Source organism: Mchenga conophoros, linkage group LG8, assembly GCF_057382185.1.
Source record: "Mchenga conophoros isolate Kocher_MC1m ecotype Shallow Benthic linkage group LG8, M_conophoros_male_GT1.1, whole genome shotgun sequence".
Classification (NCBI taxonomy): Eukaryota; Metazoa; Chordata; class Actinopteri; order Cichliformes; family Cichlidae; genus Mchenga; species Mchenga conophoros.
In genome coordinates, this window is record NC_140533.1 from 11,150,674 (window position 1) to 11,172,380 (window position 21,707).

General features: G+C 42.4%; 2 protein-coding genes across 3 annotated transcripts in view; one reads left to right on the forward strand and one right to left on the reverse strand.

The window, feature by feature from the left end:
• The first annotated feature begins 153 nt into the window (after window positions 1–153).
• On the forward strand, window positions 154–9,524 carry usp42 (ubiquitin specific peptidase 42). Of its 2 annotated transcripts, none has more exons than XM_085284035.1 (18): window positions 154–631; window positions 1,867–2,116; window positions 2,702–2,908; window positions 3,011–3,121; window positions 3,356–3,455; window positions 4,423–4,490; window positions 4,588–4,658; window positions 4,750–4,832; window positions 4,939–5,050; window positions 5,167–5,307; window positions 5,548–5,648; window positions 5,838–6,003; window positions 6,102–6,785; window positions 6,893–6,972; window positions 7,134–8,213; window positions 8,463–8,770; window positions 8,863–8,916; window positions 9,002–9,524. In XM_085284035.1, the coding sequence occupies exons 2-17, from the start codon at window positions 1,876–1,878 to the stop codon at window positions 8,910–8,912; spliced, it is 3,603 nt and encodes a 1,200-aa protein (XP_085140161.1). In that variant the 5' UTR covers window positions 154–631; window positions 1,867–1,875; the 3' UTR covers window positions 8,913–8,916; window positions 9,002–9,524. The 2 variants fall into 2 exon arrangements, with proteins under 2 accessions (XP_085140161.1, XP_085140162.1); XM_085284036.1 differs by lacking the exon at window positions 154–631 and adding an exon at window positions 1,037–1,087.
• Window positions 9,525–10,637: 1,113 nt separating this feature from the next.
• The window catches only part of LOC146568181 (cytohesin-3-like), a 30,428-nt gene continuing 19,358 nt past the window's right edge, over window positions 10,638–21,707 (reverse strand). The window contains exons 6-13 of the mRNA XM_085284051.1: window positions 20,900–20,980; window positions 20,690–20,802; window positions 19,509–19,657; window positions 19,266–19,377; window positions 16,070–16,146; window positions 14,046–14,117; window positions 13,743–13,897; window positions 10,638–11,940 (exon numbers count right to left, since the gene is read on the reverse strand). Coding sequence (XP_085140177.1) covers window positions 11,868–11,940; window positions 13,743–13,897; window positions 14,046–14,117; window positions 16,070–16,146; window positions 19,266–19,377; window positions 19,509–19,657; window positions 20,690–20,802; window positions 20,900–20,980 — 832 coding nt within the window. The 3' untranslated portion in view covers window positions 10,638–11,867. The remainder of the gene's footprint in view (window positions 11,941–13,742; window positions 13,898–14,045; window positions 14,118–16,069; window positions 16,147–19,265; window positions 19,378–19,508; window positions 19,658–20,689; window positions 20,803–20,899; window positions 20,981–21,707) is intronic.

The following is a 21,707-nucleotide window of genomic DNA, read 5'->3' on the forward strand; positions in this document are numbered from 1 at the left end:
CACCGTGTCACTTAAAATCATTTGAGGTATTTCTTTAAAATCTATGATTTATATTATGAGTTTGACAAGTCGATGTTTAAGCAGAACTGAGCAGCAGAATAGTTTATCCTGAGAGTTCAAGGTGCAGTCTTTACTGTTTGACACGATAAGTCCTGTCATTCTTTCTTTTTTCTGAAAACATAGGCACTTATTGTATTTACATGATGAGGGGTTTCTATATTTCCTGCATATATGTTTGAGATTTGTTTAAAATGAGATACAGGGGGTGCGCTTTGTTATGTTTCAATAGCTTTCAAACGTTAAAATGCTGGGAGCACCCAATAATATAGGGAAAATAGCGTTTTTGTTTTGTTTTAGTAAAATAATTAAATCTGGACCACTTCTATAATCACGATAAAGCTATAGAGCTCATACTGTGGGGTGGTACACAAAGTTTAGAGGTATGTACATGCGCCGGATATTCACTAGGAACGTTTGACGATTTTAGGAACCTATCAGAGGCCTTGTTTCATCCCAGGTACCCGGATGTACCCGTGGGGCAATTAGCTACGTCATTGTTCACCGCCGGACACCCGCTAGAAATAAGGAATGGATTTACAACCTCTACTAACGCGATCATAACAGGTTACAGGTGAGTGTTGTATTGCCTTTACGATCAAGTGCCACTTTAACTGTGCGCCCGTAATATTTTGGTAGGCGTGAGCCGCTGAGATTTGTTGTAGTAAGCTTACACCGGTTCTCTATGTCGTGTCGGAGAGAGCAGCGCAGTGATCATACACAAGCGCCGGCGTCGAGCCCCTCCTTTCTCCTCTAGCTAGACGCCCCGTTGCCCAGGCCACACATTTTTAAATAAAATAAATGTCACCGCACAGCCAGGAAACTACCCGTCAGCTTGCTGGTCCGTAACTACGCTTCTCTGCGCCATGTCAGCCAGCGTCCATAGTCTTGTGCTAGCTAGCAAGTAGGCAAGCTAGCTAGCCGCACAAAATGCTAGCACAGTTCGATAGCTACGTTGCGTTCGGCGTTTCGATGGTTTTTGCATCTTCTTTAAGTGCGCGTCATTACATCTCGGAATTCGACAAGACTGGTAAGCTCTCAACTTGCTCTCCGTCTGATGTGCTCAGGGTTTTTTGTGTGTTTTCTTGAGGTTTTGCGACGCTGCGTGTTAAAGGCCTAGCAGCCGTCATTTAGCCAATGTGAGCCACTCTGTAAGAGCAGGTGGGAGGGAACAGCTGCTTCTGTTGTAAACGTGCTTCCGACTTGGAAATTTCCTCGGTCGAGTGGGTTATCTGGCATTTCCCCTCTTGAGTTTTCTAAACACTAATTTTTGTCGATATTTTAAGTTTGTTAGTTGGACAGAGTTAAATTAGATGTCGAAAGTTACTCTTGTCTCCTGGTGTTTGTTATTTAAAAGGAATCTGACAAGATGATTCAAATAAAAGCAAAGGGTCAAAAACAAATATTTGGCGCTCACTTATGCTAGTCTGTCTGTGAATGTAAACAAATCATCCAATCTAACACAATTTCTGATACTTGTTTGCTGAAAGTTTAGGCGATGGTATGAGGGCAGTGTTTAATATAGCGTTATTTAACTATAAGCTATAAGAGACTTAGAGCTTTTTATTATCATTGTGCAGTGTTTTGCACAGCGAAATTGGGTATAATCTGTTAATGTGGCTTTTGTATTTAGTAGTTGTTGTCCAAACTCACTGTACTGCTACCTAACCAGTGTAGGATTAATGTAGTATTTAAGTTTTCTTTCCCTTTTTCCAAAATAACAATGAGAAAATTCAAACCTAGCAACGACTTAGTTTTTTTTGTTTTGTTTTCAGTTCATAAACGTATGTGTCTTTGTTCCTAATGCAGCTATGAACAATGACCATAGTTGACGGATCTTCAGAAAAGTCTGACCACGAGTCAGCCGGATGTAACCGACCCTCCTTCACCAGTGGAGACGTGGGGATGGACGGCAGTTGTTCCAGCAGCTGGGCAGTGGGCCCCACTGTACCCAGTGACTCTCCAAGGCTCAAGGCTCCAGTAGGCTGCCTGGCCCCCACTCCTGGAGCTGCTGTGTACAACAGTACACCCTCCTCCGTGGACCGGCCCAAGGACCAAGGTCAGAGCAAAGCCTGGCTTTTTTTCAAAATGTCTTTTTAAGCTGTTTGAAGATTTTTATTGTCAGACAGAATAGTTTTCCAACCTGTTTTAGCAAATATGGAACCACACTTTTTAGCCATTATTTACCCATATTTGTCAGAATTGTTTTTAGTAACATACAGCTAATCTTTTTGCTTCTGCTTTCACACAAGTTTGACAACTGTTTTTGTGGGTGTTGTGTTGCTGCTTCCCTTCTCCGTTCATTCATCCAGTTATGTAATGCATCCAGCTTTGCATGATCAGTCACTTCAGCTCGTGATGCAATTGCTGTTTTTATATAAAGACCGGCAGCCCAACTTGTTTAGCAGAAACAAAGGAGAAGGCAAACTGTCCCGTCTTTCTTCCTGAGCCTGTTTAGGAGTTGTTCACAGTGGCCAGAATCACATTATATAACTGTTAATAGTTGTAGCTATTACTGTGATGTCCTGACATGACTTTGCCATGTGCCAGTGTGTGGTTGTATAAGTAAGGTAGCATTAAATTATGTCCTTTTTAAAATGTATTGAAACAGATTTTTAGTAATAATTGTGGCTCTGTGTGTCAGTGATGAGCAGTAGCGATGGAATTGACTTGCCCCAGAAGGTGCTGTTCTCACCAGATCGGCTCAGCCTAAAGTGGGCCCAGGTTCACCGCATTGGTGCAGGCCTCCAGAACATGGGGAACACCTGCTTCCTCAACTCAGCCCTGCAGTGTCTCAGCTACACCCCTCCTTTAGCAAACTACATGCTGACGCGGGAGCACTCCAAAACATGTAAGTTTATTTCACCAACAGTGGTGTTACGCAGTCCTGCGCTGATTCTCACATTGTATCACTCCTTACTCACTCAGTATTTTGTCTCTGTCTCTGCTGCAGGTCATGAGCCAGGGTTCTGTATGATGTGTACCATGCAAAACCACATCATTCAGGTTTTTGCCAACTCTGGGAATGTCATTAAGCCCATTGGTGTACTCAATGAGCTTAAGAGTAAGTGGATGACTGTTGATGCTGTGCTCTGTGCAAAGTGTTTACCTATATTTTAATGATAGGAGGCGCTGTGTGACTGTTTACCTTTTGTAATTTTGGAGGGAAATAATCTGGAGGGATTTTGAATTCTGTTTTTAAATAAGTGTAAACTTGCATTTAACTGTGGTATCCTTTACAATAATTCACCTCCTGCTTTGTTTTTTGGTTCTGTTTTTCCTCGTTCCCCTCACCCAGGGATTGCAAAGCACTTCCGCTATGGAAGCCAGGAAGATGCTCATGAATTCCTGCGGTGCACAGTGGATGCTATGCAAAAGTCCTGCTTACCTGGAACCAAGTGAGTGTCATTTTACATTGCATGCATTCTAAACAAATTAAACACACAAAAATATTTTTACTTGGGCTTGACAGTCTTTGCACTTTATTATGTAGTAAGATCCATAATTAGCTACGTGGAGGTAACACCGTGACAGTAGGAGAATATGAAATAAATCCTTTATCCTGTTTTTTCAGGAAGTGCAGTTTATACTAGTTCGTTTTAACTATTAATGCTTCAATTGCTGAGAGTATTTTTCAGAAATGCAGATTCCTCAGTCTCTTGCCTGACTGACACCTCAGTTTACATACTAGGCAAGCCACTTGATATAATACCTCATTATTATATCAAGTTTTTTAATGAACTTGACTGCTCCAACACAGAAAGTATTCTTACACTGGGTGTGGTAGCTTGTTTTGGTAACAGGGCTTGAAAAGATCAGAAGCGGCTTAAACGTGTAGTAAAACAGGTGTCTGGGATTATGGGGGAGAGCTGCCAGTCTTAGTGTCTAGTATAGATTTCTTCTGAGGCAACAGGGTAAGCAGTGTGAGCAGGAGCACTCAACCCCTCAGGTCACCCTAATGGCATTAGTGCTATTATTGCAGCAGCAAAATTCAGAAAATCCAGGTTTTTCTATGTGTTACTATAGAGCTTCAAAGTCTATGTGCACATTTAACCAAAACTACACGTTTAACAGATGCACTGGGCTGAGTGTTGTGCTTCTTGTTAGACTCCTAAAAATAATTTATTAATTCATTTTTTTTTTTTTAAGAACCTAAAGTGTCAATTCTCATCAAATCAATTCTTCCCATGTAGCAGCAGATGGCCTCTTAAGTAATTAATCGTGCTCCAATTCCTCCTATTGTCTTTTCTGCTACTTGAATACTATAAAGTGATCGTCTGGTTCCAAAATGCTAAAAATAAATGGTCAGTTAATTGTTGCACTGTCCTTATTAGTTAACTTTTGTGCTTTATCTTTTTATTATAGATTGGACAGGCAAACACAGGCAACCTCTTTCATCCATCAAGTGTTTGGCGGGTACCTAAGATCCAGAGGTAAGTCACTGTTTTTTAAGGTTTGATTTATTTTTCTTTTATGTCTTTTTATGTCTTACAGCTTGTGTGATACTCATAGCACTGATTTCTGTTTCAGTTAAATGTTTAAACTGCAAAGCTGTCTCAGATACATTTGACCCTTTTCTGGATATCACTCTGGAAATTAAGGTAATTGGACAACATTCAAAGTGACGTTGCTACTATGTATTCTCTGCATTATGGAGTGTGAGGTTTTTCCTCTCTCTCTCTGTTCATATAGACTGCTCCAAATGTCTCCAAAGCTCTGGAGCAGTTTGTCAAGCCAGAACAGCTGGATGGCGAAAATGCTTACAAATGCACCAAGTAAGTCAAAGAGATGCCAAACCATGATGAGTTTTAGTGTTTAGGTGTGATTTTTTTATTTTTATTTATTTTTTTGGTCAACAAGCTGAATGTTTGTTTCCTTCAGGTGCAAAAAAATGGTAACGGCCTCAAAAAGATTCACAATCCATCGCAGCGCCAATGTGCTCACCATCTCACTCAAACGCTTTGCAAACTTCAGTGGAGGCAAAATCACAAAGGTAAATGGCCAATAGTGTCTGCTTAAGTCATAAAGATACAAGACAGATGCTTTGTTTTATTATAAAACAGGATATTTGCATGTAATGTTTGAAATTTTTTGTTTGGTGGTCATCAGGATGTGAAGTATTTGGAGCATCTGGATCTGCGGCCCTTCATGTCTCAGTCCCACGGGGAGCCCCAGCTCTACAGGCTGTATGCTGTGCTGGTTCACTCTGGATTCAGTTGTCATGCTGGACACTATTTCTGCTATATTAAGGTACTGGCTGTGCCCGAATCTGTTTGAATGTTGCTGTTGCTTAGTACAAACAAACACACACCATAAACAACACATTTCAGCAGAAAACTGAATGCAAACAGAGAAAAATACTTTGTATGCATTGAAAGAAAGAAAGAGAAAAAAAAGACCCCTATATAACCATAAGATTCTTCTTTTTAGCTCAAATTCAATTCAGAAACTGAATCTGCTGTGTCACATCTCTCTCATTCTGTCTCACAGGCCAGCAATGGGCAGTGGTTTCAGATGAATGACTCGTCCGTGTCAGTCAGTGACATTAGGAACGTCCTCAACCAGCAGGCCTATGTCCTCTTCTACATCAAGTGAGTAAACATCGGTATTTTTAAACATTCTAGGCTTATTCCTTCAGTAGAACTTTTCCCATCATTATTTAATAATGTAGACATGTTTATTCCCACTTTTCTTGTAGAAAATTTATTATTATAACATTAGGTTATAATAATAATGTTGATGCTTTGTCATGGTTAATATTCTTTTTTCCATGTCATCAGGTGCACAGATGTGAAAAAAACTGGGGACTACAGCCACGTGAACCATAACGCTGGCATATCTGGTCAGTCATCTCCCCGGCCGGTGGTGATCCCACGCACCATGGCCACCATGCATCACAACAGTGTTGGCTTCATAGGTCCCCAGCTGCCACCACACATGAACAAGGTACTTCCTCACCTGAGGGTACTGCTAATGTTGTTGTTTTTGTTAAACCCAGTGTTTGTCTTCTAAAAACCTGTTGTTGTGACTTCTTGTTCCTTCAGAGTTCGCTTCATGTTAATGGGAATGGATCTCTGAGGGACTATCCCACAAGCTCCAAGCCCAGCACCAGCGGCAGTGCGGTGGGGAAACCAAACCATGGACTAGCTACTTCTGCTTCCTCTGCTTCCATCTCCCACTCAGTAAGCCGGCCCACAATGATTCCAGACAGCGACAAACGACAGAAGCTTTCATTTTCAATTGGGCTAAGCAAACCGAACCGCCCATCTGCTTCTTCCTCCTCTTACTGCCAGCCGTCCTCCGCCAGCAGCTCCTCCTCCTCCAGCTCTTTGTCCTCCTCACAGTCTACCTCAGACGTCCAACCAGACGTTCGTTTTATTCCGCGTCCACTAAACCGAGTCGGCGGCATGCCTTTCAGTAATGGGGATCACAACCCTGTAGGAAACGGGGCATCCTTCCTGGTGCCGTACAGCCAAGAGTCTTCAGAGGAATCAGACCAAGAGAACTGTGGCACTCTGGATAACGGCAGTTCATCCAAGTCTCATCCTAATGAAAATAAAGACACAGGAAATGTCTTTGATAATTCTCCCAAAACCGCCAATGGGGAGTCAGGAGTGCACCATCACGGCAATGGATTAAATGGACAAACGTATGGAGACTTCAAATCCAGTCAAAATGGGCACCACAATGGTCATCACAAAGTGAATGGACACAGCGGCCCTGACAAGGTAAATCTTGTCTTTATTTTTAGAATGCTTGTCTGTTTGGGTTTTTGTTTGTTTTTCTTAAAGGGACGTATTATTAATATTTCTTTTATTTATTTTGGGCACATCAGATCTCTGGCAGTAATCATGGCAGTTTGACGTCTACGGCTCCTGTTGCTAATGGAATAGGCAGTGACCATAGCCAACCAAAGTAAGCCTAACACTGAACTAAAAAAAACTTATTGCTCTGCTGTCCATTTTATGCATTTAAATTTTTAAGTTTAGAGGAGTGATCTTAAAACTGTGCAGACTTTCCTCTCTGCCAGTGTGACAAAGCATTGCTCATATTGCTTTTGTATTTTATTTTTCCAGCAAAGATGCCTCATCCCAGGCCAGTTCTTCTCAGAGCATTCATCCTGCTGCTAATGAAAGCCAGGATTTCTCCACTCCTGTCACAAGGGCTAAAACTCCATCTGAACCCCTGCCTCACTGTACAGAATCCTCTGCTGTTAGCGCTTCACCCTCAGCTACTGCTACAACTACCCCTTCTGTTGCAGCTAAAGAATCTGCTTCCGCTCTTTCTTCTTCTGGGCAAGATGACAACCCTGCAGCCTTACCCCCTCAGCCGGGCTGCTCTCAAAGCACCAGTGGGGCTTCTGCAGCTCCACAGAAAGTTAGCGTAAGCAAGGATGAAGCCAAGGATCTACCACAAGATAAATGTGCAACAACAGGGACTGAAGGACGTAAGGATACTAAGGAGCAGTATCAGTCCAAGCCTAGTTCTAGTTGCAATGAAAGACGATCTTCCCGAGACAGGGAAAGACTGTACTCTAGCTCTGGCAGAGATAGAGAAAGACACTACAGGGATAGGAGTCACGAACGAGAAAGCGACGGCGATCGTCACCGGTACAGACGGGACTACAAAGACGGTCACCACCGCCAGTACAGGGATCGTTTCCCCCTTTCTGGACGTTACTACAGGGAATGGGAGGCCGATCGTCACCGGGAGCGAACCTTCCAGCACCCTCGGGAGCGTGATCGCGACAGGTGCTCTAACCATTACCATTACTACCGCTACCGGTCAAGAGAGGACATTGACCATGAGCGAAGGGGATATGGTTACTCCCACCGAGAGGAGTCTCGTGGCAGTCGGAGGTGGCTGCAGGATAGTAGAGACTCCTGGGCAATGAAGGATAAGAGTAATGGCAAAGAGAGAGAAAATTACTCCTCAAAGGAAGGAAATTTCTCACCTTCTACAGCACCAGAAACAAACAAGTTCAAGGGCTCCCCGCCACGGGCTCGCCTTTCCTCTCCAGACAAAGAGGATCAAAATCACAAGAGGACTCTCAGCAAAGACAGGGACGACAGCTCTGAGGCCCGCCACACTAAAAAACACAAAAAGAGTAAGAAAAAGAAGAAATCAAAGGATAAAGACAGACACCGTGAGAGTGGGTGAGTATTGCCATCTTTCTCTCAATCCTTTAATGAAAACAGAAGGAAATGTTTGTTTGTTTTAAGCTAGATTTTTTTTGAAAATAATATGGGGTTAAAGCTCACTATCAGTATTAATATTTTCTTAAAAACGGAAAGAATTTTCATCATTTTATTGATAATGGGTCACTTTTTCTGTCTTAGGCTGGCCGTAAAGCTTGAGATCTTGGTTTTGTTAAACAATGTGATTGGTTCTCTGTCATCCCATAGAAGTTCTGACGGAGATTCAGACAGAGCTGCGGAAATGAAGAAGAAAAGGAAAAAGAAGAGACATCAGGACAGCGATCCCGAACTGCACAGCCCAGACGCAGCTCGGAGCCACAGAAACAGAAGCAGCGAGGAAAGGGAGAGCCGCAAGCGACACCACTCTGACAGAGACTTTGAACATGACAATGGTTTTCCATCGGAAAAACGTCGCTGCACAGACTATGCTGACGGCAGCGGTGACCATCTACTACCTTCCGATCATACCGCACCGGCAAACGGTTCAAGTTACGGCCATCTCAATGGACAACCAGGTATTCATTTAGTCTCCAAAATCACAGGAATGCTGAATTAAATGGTGCTGACGAGCTAGTCCAATTTTAAAGCATCAAACCCTGTTTTGTAGGTTACAGCCAAATCAGCGGCAGTGGATTTCCCAGTGACCTGAAATACTGACTCTGTGAGTGGATGTCTTTTTAAATGGTCAGCGTTGATGTAGCTACTAATACTTTCTCTTCACTAAGACCTCATCTTTGTCATTTCAGATCCATCAACCGAATTTTAACAACAGCAGAGGAATGACATCAACTTTTTTGACGTGGTGCTTCTTCATTAGGAATAATATTGTATTTTTACCTTAAGTAAAGTGTTTTAAAATTTAAACTATCCCCCCCCCCCCCCCCCCTTTTTTTTTTTTTTTTTTTTTTTTTTTCCCCCCCTCAAATGGGCTTATTTATTTGCCGTAATTTCTCCTAGCTATCGGTTAAAAAGAAACCTGTTGAACATTTATGATGAAGAATATTAATATATACTTGTATGAACACAAAGCCTGGAGCTTAAACATCTCAACTGCTGCTCAGTGGAACTCAGGACTTGAAAAAAACGTGTTAACATCAATCACAGATATCCACCTGCTTCGAAGAGGAACGAAACAAAGGGAATGACGTGATGCCCGAGAGGACTGAAAGGCATCGGAAGTTTAAGATGTCACCATATCTACACAGCTGCAATGTTTTACTTTATTTCTTTCTGGGAGCCGTGAAACTAATGGAGTTATTTGTGCAAGGGGAGGGAGGGAGGGAGGGTGGGGTGGGGTGGGGGGTGATGAGTGCAGTGGTGGGAACAGAGCTTTGCTGACTGATACCTCCATGTTAACCCTGGAAAGACTTGAGAACATTTCCCAGCTTTCATTTTCATCTTCGTTCCCATTTGTGAAGCCTAAGATTCACTCTGTAATTTTAACTTTCTTCACCAGATGCAGAGGGGTTTTTTGTTTTTTGAAATTAGTTTTGTCATGCCGCTCTCTCCCACATTCGAAAAACAAAAAGAAGCACCACGCTATTGCTGTCATGGTGGTGGACCACTTTTTCCTTTTTTTTTTTTTTTTTTTCTTTTTTTCTTTTTTTTTTTTTTTTTTTTAAGATACAGTTTGTCGTCTAGCGTCAAAAAATACTGTGAATTTAATTTTGAACTGTAATATCAGTTACTTTTATATGTTTAAAAAAAAAAAAAAAAAAAATCAAATCAAATCCTGTATCAGGATTCTCAGATTTCTGTTTTGTGTTTTTAGAAGAACAAATTTTGAGCATATTCTCTGGACAAATTCAGTGATGAATATGCTTTGGGTTGTTTTTTTGTTCTTGTTTTTTTTCCTTTTCAACTCTAGACAAAAGTTGGAAGAAAAACTGCTGTTATACCTTTAAGTTTAGCATGTACGAATTTATACATTGTATAAGGTAAACGCCTTAAAATACATTTGTTAATGTCAGAAATTGTAATTTGTTCTTGGTCTTGGACTTTGTTTACAAGCTGCATTGAAATGAATGGGGAAAAAATGCTGATTGAGATGAGTTGCAGGGATTTTGCTTTTTAAAGCCCCTGTGTGCTTTTGTATGATATAGACTAGACTGTATGAGACTCTTGTTGAGCAAACCTTCCACTACGGTTAAATTATAATGTAGATCCACTAACGACACTCCTATGTATTCAGGTTTTTGTTACATACAAACACTTTTCTAGCTGTTTGGGCTCAGCTCACTCTAATTTTCTCACAGCACTGTATCCATGTTTGAAATAACCAAAGACCTGGTAAGTTTGGTGAGTCGAGCACTGCTCGCTGAATTCACATGCACGCAAAAAGCTGTTTTCTTATCAGCATGTATTTTTTATTCAAAGTGTACATCAAAGTATTCGAGAGCCGTTTTCCCGCACAAACGCCAAACCGTGCTTAGAGCTGAAAGCTGCGCCCGTGAGGAAAGTTTTGGCTTTGTGGGGCGGTTTGATCTGTCTGGGGAAAACGGTTCTCAAAATTCCAGTTAGAGCATTCACACGTATTCCAGCAAATTCCAGTATCTTATTTTGAAAGGGTTTGTCCTAATTCTCTTTCATATTACATATACTATCTGAACCTCAGTAATAACAGTGTGAGGGGAAGCTGCACAATGACCCTCTTCCACTATTGTAAACTTGTTAGCTGTCAAACTAAAAATGAAAAGAAAATGAACGGGTAAAGGCTACAGCCATTATGATTTCCACACTACGTGAACACAATACAGAAAAAACAAAACGGTATGTAAATTATATACTATACATGCATAATGTGAGTCGGGGGGAGGGCTGCTTTTTTTTTGTGAAAAGATGAGAAAATAAATACAAAAACGATCGCAGAGGTGGATCTTCACTATGTGAGTTAATATGATGCGTTACTGCTGGCGGGCTTCGTTACACACGACTTGGTTTGCCTTTAAAAAGGAAATATCGTAAATGGACGTGTACGAGCCCATGTTGAGTATGTTTGCATATACAGGTACAGTCACTTAAAGGCTACATCAATCAGACCAGCTGACTGATGAGCTTGAGGCTTTCTGTAGTTGCGAATTATCTACAAAATATTGTTGGCAGTTGTCGAAGGAGGTGAAGGTAATGAAACGCTGAGACCAGACAAGTTGGTCTGAGTGGCTGGGAGCTGAACATTCAGCTTTCAAATCCTCCCAATGTGTTGCAGCACCTTATGTGTCCAGCAGGGTGTAGTCTCACATTAGGGCATGCTGAAAAGACTAATGATTACAGCTATGGCTATCTCCAGTTACATGAAGTCCTCATGCTGTTCTCCATCGTCGTCTAGTGTGGTGAGAATTTACCTTCTTTTTTTATTATATTTTTTGCCTGTAGCAGACTGAATTTGAATCTTTAATTCCCAACAGCCAAGAACTGAGGTGCAGACAAATCTTCAGGCAGAAGTAGGGATGATCCACGTTAGTCCCATATGTTTTACTGCATGTCCCGCAGGGCTGACGGAGAACGTATGAATCGGACGCCTTTGAGACTCTTAAACACACACACATACACACAAGGATTCCTCTGATGACAGAAATGCTGCTGACACTTGACGTAAGTGAGGGTGAGTCATCATCATTTCTTGTTGGCTATCCTCCTCTTCCTGGTGGCCAGCATGTCGTAGAAAGGATCCCTGCTGATGCTTGCTCTGTGGAGGACAGGAAGGAACAGATTTAACAACGACAACACCTATTTTTAATATCAGCAAAACTGCTTCTATCTAGTCTGTCTGTGTCAGCCCTGCGACAGGCTGATGGTTTTTCCGGGATGTACCCTGCCTCTCACCCCATGACAGCTGGGGCAGGCTACAGCCCCTCCTGTCACCTTGAACTGGATATCTCTATCCTATCCATCCTGTTTTGTCTGTATAGTTGAAATAAATCACCCATCTACAAGTTCATCAGCACCAAAATCTGGCACTTACACCTCTGAACGCTGTTCTTCACAAACAACACACTCGCTGAGCTAGAAATCTGTGTGACTGATAATTGTGTATCTTAGTTCAGTGGAAGTCAAATATTGAGTAACAGAATTTTAGGATGGAGCAGACATGCTGCAAGTTCATGAGCTTTTAAGTTGATGTGCATTTTTTCTTGTCCAATATTTCAGTGAGGTAGTTGCTAACTTTGCGTGCATTAAGCACTGCTGTGCTGTGAAGGTGAGAGACTGAACCAAAATGAGCTGCGGGCTGTAAAGTCAACACGAGCTAAAAAAAGCTCCAACGCTTCACGAAGCAAAGAGGAACTGTGGGTTAAAGTGTGAATCATGTGTGGGTTTGTCACAATGAGCATCTTTCACCTCGCACATGTGATACGGAGCTGCCATAAAATTGTAAAAATTACAACTTCAAGTTTTTCATTTACGCAGCTGCTCGTCAACCACGGCGTATTTAATTTGGACTTCTATAGCAGAGTCACAGATTGCTGATGGGAATAACGCTGAGTAATTAGCCGCTTTCCCACCACATGACGGCTGACATGTGTGCAAGTGCAGAACAGTTTCTACAACAGTAGTTTCCAGCCTTGCAGGTTGAATCAGGGCCGGACAGTGTGTGTGTGTGTGTGTGTGTGTAGTCGCGTGCTTGTGTGAAATCTGCTGACCACAGGACAGTCTGCCGCCCCGGAGTGTGGTTGCGGCAGCACAGCTCTGCCCCGCTGAGTCTAATGTGTAATCATTCCACTGCCAAAGTGACAGGAGGAGACTTCATGATGTGCAGCCACGAGAAGCCAGCAGTCCCCCCCCCCCGCATCCCATGTGAAATTTTCCAAACCAAGAAAATTAGCAGTTTTCAGTCTATTTAACCATACCCCAGGCCATGCTCACCAAAATAAGATTCCAGTAACTCACCCTTAAACTTTCCCCACTTTCATCAAACATCTCTCCACACCAAGGGTTTTTAAATCTCATCGGGGCACGGGGAAGATTCAGCAGTACAATTTTTCGCCTGATATTGATCGCACTGAAGCAGAGCCGATCATAACCAGCATGCTCGAAAGTTACCCAGTGGGTCCAATTTGCAGCAGCACCTCCACTCCTCTCTGTGTTTAACAAGTGTTTGGATGGGAATGCATTAAAACTGTCATTATGTTTTTAAGTGTACAGCAGTGCACCGAGTCTGAGCAGGTGTGTGTGTTCCCCCCCCTTTCTTGTTGCACGCTAATCAAAGGCAAGTGTGCTTATCCAGCAGAGCAGACATCACCTCCGAGTGTTATCTGCATGGAAGTGTGAGAAAATGAGTCACAGTTAGTCACCAGTCTGCATGTGTGTGTGTACTCAAGCCTCAAGCATAGTTATGATTAAGCTCGCAGCTCCGTGTATGTGTGTGCGCGTGTGTGTGTGGGCTTCTCACAGTCAAGGTCAGACATGAGAAAGTCCCACATGGGAGCAGGCAGGCGTTGGCTAAGTGCCCTCTCAGTGTAAATGGATCCACACTAACGCAGCGTCTCTTACTTGATGGATTTGATCCACTCTTCTTTCTCCTCCGGGGTGGGGGCAGATATCCTGTACACCACGTGGTTTCCCTCGACGACGCGTCCATCCGCCTCCGTTTTGCAGGCCTTGATTACCTGACCTTTATGGTTGGGGTTGTAGAGCTCAAAGCAGTTCTAAAGAAAAATCATGAAACTGTTGATTTACATGATGAAAGAATCCGAGAACACATTGTTTGTGTGTTGTTGTTTTTTTGGCAGTGCAAAGGTATTTAAATTTAAATGAGATGAGGATTTATTCGCAGGGACAGGAGGTGTTTCTTACAGGTTTTCTCGGCTCATCCACTTCTCTGATACTAAGATTTTCCAGAGGTATAATCCCACGAGGCTCTTTATCCTGAAGAGACACAGAAAAACAGTCCTCAGTATCACTTATTCATTTGCATGCACATCATTTACAATAATCATATCTATGTGCAAATGAAGTCACAGTGACAAAAGATCCGCCTGGATCATTGTCACATCACCTGTGACACCTTTAGCCTTATGCTGTAGCTGTGCTGTGGCTGCCATGACCCAGTCACAGACTAAAAGATGGATGTAGCCTCCAATTTTTAAAAAGTAGTCTGGACAGAAACTAACTATTTGCTAACCTGATTTATGAATTCAATAAACACCGTTCCGGTGAGTTTATGGTCTCAGTTGCATGTTTCAGGTATGATTGATATAATATGATGTTATTCTATAAATTATGGAACCATTATGGTAAAATAGATGATAAAGCAGGGCATGATGCTTCTGGATGAGTGTTTCTGAGCCAGATCCTCCCAAAAATGACAAAAACCAAAATGTGATTTATTTATTTTTTTTAAATTATCCATCTTTCATATACAGGCTATGCTGGCTGTCTTGTTTGTTGGTGGGACAGAATATGATTCATTAAAAAAAACAAAACAAGAATTTGTAAAAATGTAATTGCAAACAACCTTCACACTTTTATCATCACTGGTAATATTGAAGACATTTAGTACTTTTTGTTTTCTAGTGTGGAGTTTTACTAAAGGCAGTTTCAAATAACAAGACCTCAAAAATATGTGTGTCACAAAATTTTCCCAGAGTTTTTGATGCAACACATTTGCTATTTAGGTGCCATTTTTACCTTTATGTTAAGTCTGAATGCATCCAAGTAAAAATCAAGGTTCGATTAAAGCACTTTGAAGGTTTTTATTCATCCTGGTCACCCAAAGGAGATGTAACCCGACTCTCTCCATCCCCCCATTGTGTCTGCGGGGCCAGATGTGTGTGTGTGTGTGTGTGTGTGTGTGTGTGTGTGTGTGTGTGTGTTGGGAGAGCTCTTGAGGAACAGCCCCATGTCCTGCTTGTCATCTTCCTTCTAATAAGGTGGCAAAGCGTGGGGGGAGGAAATGCCCTGGGAGAGCTGCTCACAGCTGGCTCTGCGTATGCCCCCCACCACAGAAGGCGTTTGTATGTGCTGAGGGATTCATGGTCGCGGGCTTGAGGGAGACACTTGGCTTATAGCTTAGCAGGGCCAGATGTGTGTTGCAGACTTTGCAGATGTTTCCTATGATGTCTCATGTTAATTGCTGGAGTGAGGTTCATTTAGGTCAAGGGGGCGGCATCTGTTAAATAGCAAAGCTGGAAGGCACAGACCAGTGCCAATATGTGTGCGCGCATGTGTGTGTGACAGACTAATCTGATGCCCCTTTGTTTAATCCGTCTCTACTATATCTATTCACAAAACTGTACTAAACAGTCCTGGGTTAAATATTTTAAAATAATGTGAAAATTTATTACAGATGCATTCGTAAAGGAACAGTCTGACATTTTAGAGATTATATTTACTCGCAATTCTGCTGAGAGTTGGCCACCGATATTGAAAACCAAGTCATGACTGCAGTGCAATTAGCTGATTATCTTAGCATAGATTATTTTAACACCAGCATCATGATGATTGATTATATGTATGTCTGCATGTTTGTTCCCAAACTCCACCTGGACAACTGGTTTAATATTGATTAAACTTAACCGATAAACTACCGAAGGTACCAAGGCTCGTAACATCTACATGATGACTAATTATAATATTTCAAATAAAAAGTACTGTTTCATTTTCTGTGGATTTAAATATAGATCGAGGTCGGTGTGTGAACATACGTCGTTTTTACATATAAATTGCATAAATTTGCCACTTGTGCATACGTTTTCACGGTCACTAGAGGTTTTACGTTTTAAGAATTGGCAAAGCACACCTTCACCATTGTGCACCATGAAATGGTCAAATTCTGTCCTGACACACACACACGTGCACACACCAAATTGCCTACTTACTGTTGTGTATTCAAAGTAATAGAGGCAGTTGTCAGTCAGAATAAACCACCTCCTCTTCCACGTCTTCACTCGGCCACCTGCGAGGGAGAAACAAACAGCGTATGAGGGTAAACTGAAGAGGTGAATCTGTTTGTGTATGTGGAAGCTAACCTGCTTTGTTCCACGTTCCACATCTGGTTCTAATCAACATTTCCCAGCATTATAAGACCGAATCAGACCCTTATCCCTCAATCCCTTGAGACCGATGCCTGCAAGGGCAATGGTCTGGAGGGGAATGAAGGTGTTTCTCCTCCAGGAGGAATCACAGACACATACGAACGCATACATGCGACAGCTAAGAGAAGCAGCGCCATGACCCGATTTGAGAAAAGCCTGACACTTTTTAAATAGAAAGCAGCAGAAAAAAATAAATAATGGCCTGTGATTGTTGCAGTGACAGTCTTAGAAACATTTTAATGCATCCATCCATGCATCTGCTCCTGCTTGTCCTTTTCAGGGTTGCGGGGGAGCGCTGGAGCCTATCCCAGCTGTCATAGGGCGACATTTTAATGCATTAATGCAAAATATAAGGAATTCCCCACAATCTGTCCATCTAGCTCTGTCATTGAATAAAAAATGGATTATTGGGATTATTGGATTTCCTGATAATTACCCCATCAACAACATGATAAACAATTTGTCTATGTAATCAAAAAATAAAAAATAAAAACTTAATGGGACTTATGTCAACATATAATCTTCATAATAACTTGTTTGCTGACTGGATGAAACGTGCACAAAGCAGCTGTCACTGATGTAATCAATAACGTGACTCAGATTATCATCCTAACACCCAGTATGATTTATTGGACTAGTTAACGAAACAGAAGTTTTACTCTGCTGCAGAACCACATGTACACTTAATATACAGAGCCATCATCAGTTTGTTTTGTTTACAGAAAGCTCAAATAAATGTAGTTTTTATGAAAATTTGTTGCTATGATTAAACTATAAGAGTTTGAGTTGGTGGATGAATGGATGGGCTGGAGCCAATCCCAGCTGCCATAGGGCACGAGTCAGGTACAACCTGGACAGATCGCCAGCCTGTCGCAGAGCTAACACAGAGAGACAGAAAACTGTTTGCACACATTGACAACAATAGGAAATTTAGTATTAACTTAACCCACTTTTATGTCCAAAGAGACACACACACACACACACACACACACACACACACGGAGAACATACAAACTCCACACAGAAAGGCCTCGGCCAGATGGCCTAGACCTTCTAGCTGTGAGGTAACAGTTCTAACCGCCACCCTCTGTGCTGCCCTCAGGCAAGTCAATGAGTTAAATTTACACCTCCCTGTTTAATTCACCTTATTTGTGCCTGGGACTACCAGCACAACATAAATCAAGAGTTTTAAGGAGCTTCGTTGCTCCTTAAAACTCCTTAAACATTTGAGGTCGATGTAGCTGTGATTAGATTAGAGTCCAATATACTGCTGTAAGAATTCAAAAGATTTAAAACAGTCTAGTGAGTGCAGCTCATTTGCTAGAGGACAGAGAAATCCTTGAATGAGCGGGAGGTAATAAAGCCTGCAGGGCAGGAACAAATGGAGGACAATGAAGAAAGGGAAAGGCTCTCTCTGATGTTTCGCTGCATGACCAGCCACGCAACCGTAGGTACGCATTCCCACAGTGCAGACACAAGCAGCCACATTCACTAAAGCCCGAGCACGACTGCGTGTTCTGGCAGGAGGAGCAGGAGATGTGTGACGTGCAGGGAAGTGGTAGAGAGCATGAGATGACCCGTTCAGCTAATCGGTATGAATCACGATGATTCCTGGCATCTACAAAGAATTGACGTTCTATTGACGAGTAATATGGCCTAACCTTTTGGGGTACTTGCTGATATTTTCATGGCTGTTATATAATTTTATGCTTCCTTTCAGTGAAGTTGCAGAAAGGATTCTAATCGTTGTGTGCAGGTTTTGAAGCTAATGCTACAGCTGATACAGCTTTTTTTGGTATGGAAAAAGGCAAGAAATCTTAGAAAAACTGAGTAAAATTAGAGCTCTCGTAAGCACGAGCTTAGCTGTGTCCCTTGTGCCTTCTCAGTAGCCACAAGAGGAATAATACAGCCAATCCCCACGCAGAATGAGCCAGATCATTGACCTCTGACTTAACTTCAAATAAGATAATCCATCACATCACATTGCTTATACACTTATTTTCCCATTTACAGCTATGATACAACAACACAATTATATGAGCAGGTCAACATGTTCAAGGGCCTGTTGTGCTAAGGAGATAATGGCAGCCAGTGTCAGAACGAGGGCGCTCTGTGATGAATTGAGCGGCGGAATGAAGACAAAGTGTTACCTTCCTCCTAATACAGAGATTTAAAGAGGGAGCAGCCATCACAGAGCAAAATGGAATAGCAGAACGAAGAGTGAAACAGAGGTCAGAGAGAGGGAGGGAGGAACCAAAACATGGGAGGAAAAAAAAAGAGAGATAAAAAACACCATGGCAGGAAGATGAAGAGAGAAAATGCAGAGATTACTATAAAAGGACAAGAGAATAGTAGACAAAACAAAGAGGAGAGGTCACAAGCTGATGGATAAAGACAAAAGCAGACATGCTGCAGGTGCACCACAAATTTCCTTTGAAACCCTTTGCCAAGGCCAACTTAGTTTTGCCTAGCTCTTTGTTTCCTTGTGATCTCACTTGCCTGACAACCAAGTCTCCCCTGTGTTTGAAGCTCATGCTGCCCACAAATCTGTCTCGCACCATCAGCCACAGCAGCTCTCCCTGCTCGACTCTCCACTCCTTGCCTACCCACCTCTCATCGATCCTCTCAGCCATGCTTCCACCTTCAGCACGATCAACCCCAGCCCTCTACATTTGCTATTATTTTGCTTCTCCAAGGTTTTAATTATTCTGGAGTGAATCTGGTGAAATATTTAATCGAGTCAGTCTACCCTAGGTGCTTAACATTTATTCTTGCATGCTCGCATGCGACAGCGGTAACAGGCAAACGTCATTCGTTGGTCATAGGCACCATTTTTGTAGTTTTTTGTGGCACCTCACTATGTGATGTCTGTCTGTCTAATCTATTAACAAAAATACAGCACACGTTTGCAACCAACATGACCAACATGAACTACCATGGTGAAGGTTAATTTTGCACCTCTGAGGCGCCCCATACATACCGAGCTTTAAGAGCCAGCCTTCCCTGTCGGGGTTGAAGAAGGTGTGCGTCAGATCGTTCCCGTCGTCCTCTGGGATTTTGAAGGGCTCGTTTTTGATGCTGTCGTAAAGATTCTGCATAGAGAGAGAGTGGTGGTTCAGGGGAAGCTAGTAAATTAAATGTCTCATTTGTATGGAGTGCGTGCAGCAGGGCAATCGCACATTTAAATCATCGCGCCACACACTTGGTACAGACAAATCCTCACCCTGAGAAGCTCCTCTGGCAGATCTCCCCCTTCATTGATCCCCCTGTTCATGGAGATAAAGCGCTCCACGGGGGGCTTGTCTCTGACGTTAGGGTTATGCAGGCTGGTGTTCAGCATGATGATGGCGAACGACAGCACATAGCAGGTGTCTGAGACAGAGAAATGGAAAGGGCGCGATGCGATGGATTAGAAAAAGCCCATGTCCAGGCACAGTGAGCACATTTATCGCTGCTGTTAATATACAATTATCACTGTTAATGATTTTAATCAATTTTGGTTACATAAAAAAAAGAATATTACAATTTATTAAAAAGCGTGTGCACAAGAGGGAGAGAGGCGCGTGTGTGTCTGCAGAGGAACGAAGCGTTTACAGTCTCGCAGACTCACTCGCTTGCTCGTGGGAATTTTTAAAAACCTGAGGTCGTGTTGTGTTTTTCCCCAGTCTTGATACGCAGTTTACGTCAATGAACAGGAGCCGGTGCACCCACACACGTACCGACTGTCTCACACACACACACACACACATAATAAAAATTCCCACCTGCCTATCATCAGATTCTGTTACAGGCTGGGGAAACGTCTACCACAGGAATCTCCAGTATGTAAATGATACAAAAACTTCATGTATCAAAAAAGAGGCTTTTAAGCATGTAGCTTAATCACCAAGCACTTTTACTTTTTAGCATTTGGATTGGCTCAAATGCTAAAATGGGACCACATACACCAGCCATGGTATAGCACACAAAAGGTTCCTGTGAAACCTTTTACATTATTTATTGACAGATGTAGCTGCTGGCTTTGTTTACCACAACACTATGTATGACTCAGGACAGGTTGAGCCTCCCTGAATAATGCATTGGTTTTTTACTCATAAGCTCCAATGTAACTTGCTTTAATCTGGTTAATCCTTGTTGAGCTTTAGTTACAGCAACTCTTATGGCTTAATGGTTGAAATGCATTAATAAAAACAGGCCATCACTCAGGCAGTATATCTGCAGGCACATTAGATTAGATGATTTCTGTGTGTTGGATTTCACATTTTCCTTTCATTTACCGCTGGGGTAAAAAAAAAAATGATGCCAAAAGAACAGTTTATTAATCTGAAAGATTTGATTTGAAAAGTCTTGAATACATGGGAATCACTGGTTTACACCACACCACACACATGTTGTGCCTCTGACCTGTCGACTGGAAAACTCCAGGGTTGCACTGACAGTACCGCGAAGCAAAGGCCTCCATCATACGGTCGATCTTCTGCGCCTCGCCGGGCAGGCGGAAACTCCACAGGAACTGCCTGCAATAACGAGGCGTAGGGTTCGCACAATGCAGTTAACTGTTGAAATTATTATACCCCCCTCCTGCTCGATATTTGAGTTAATCGCTCCCCTGACCGTAGTGCTTGGACGAGGTTTAGGTCTGCAAATTCGTGCAGCTCCACAAAAGCCTGAAGCACCTTGATGTTGAAGTCGTCCCTGGAGAAAGCAATAAAACCCCAAAAAACAAAGAAGGTAAAAGTCAAGTTTACAGTATCATTCAACAGCTAATCATTTTCTTTGAAAATACAAAACGTTTAATGGCGATAAAAACCCTGAAAACTATGTAAACCTAGACAGGTTGGGGAAATCATATTAATCCATGAAGGCGTTTCACAATCCGAACTCCTTTTTTCGTTGCATTCCCTTCATATTTGTGCCCCAGCTCATATCAGACGCTGTGAGGGTCTGGAAGCAATTGAAACAGCTGGATAATAGTGCGTTTCTCTCCACCGCAGAGGGGAGGATGGGGGTAAACGGTGCATTTGACTGATGAAAAACAGCTAAAAAGGACCAAACCCGTACAGGCTCCTCTTTGTCAGAGTTTTGTTTGGCCATTGGAGGGTTTTCAGAGGAAAAAGTCGGCAGCTGCTCTCAGACTGCGGTCACGGCTTCTCTGATCATATTTGTTGTACACCGGGCTCCACGATCCTGACCCCTGTGTAGTCTCTGTATTGTGTATATTGTTGAAACCAAACCAGGAATTTTAAAGACTTAGCTTTTTGTTTTTTGTGGAAAGAAATTGTAGAAGGGTTGAAAGTGCTGGCTTATAAGAAACCTACAACAAACACTCTTTGAATTACTCTCAGAATGACTTCTTCTTTTTTTTTCTTGCTTATTTGTAGTTCTCGGTCTCGTTTGTGATTACAGTGCACGCTCGGCTGTC

Bases quoted from the DNA above. Each gene is read 5' to 3' on its own strand.
- usp42 (XM_085284035.1), top strand. From the start codon at position 1,876: ATGACCATAGTTGACGGATCTTCAGAAAAGTCTGACCACGAGTCAGCC. The intron at 5,051-5,166 runs GTAAATGGCCAA...GGTGGTCATCAG, and splicing joins GTGGAGGCAAAATCACAAAG to GATGTGAAGTATTTGGAGCA. The intron at 6,973-7,133 runs GTAAGCCTAACA...TTATTTTTCCAG, and splicing joins AGTGACCATAGCCAACCAAA to CAAAGATGCCTCATCCCAGG.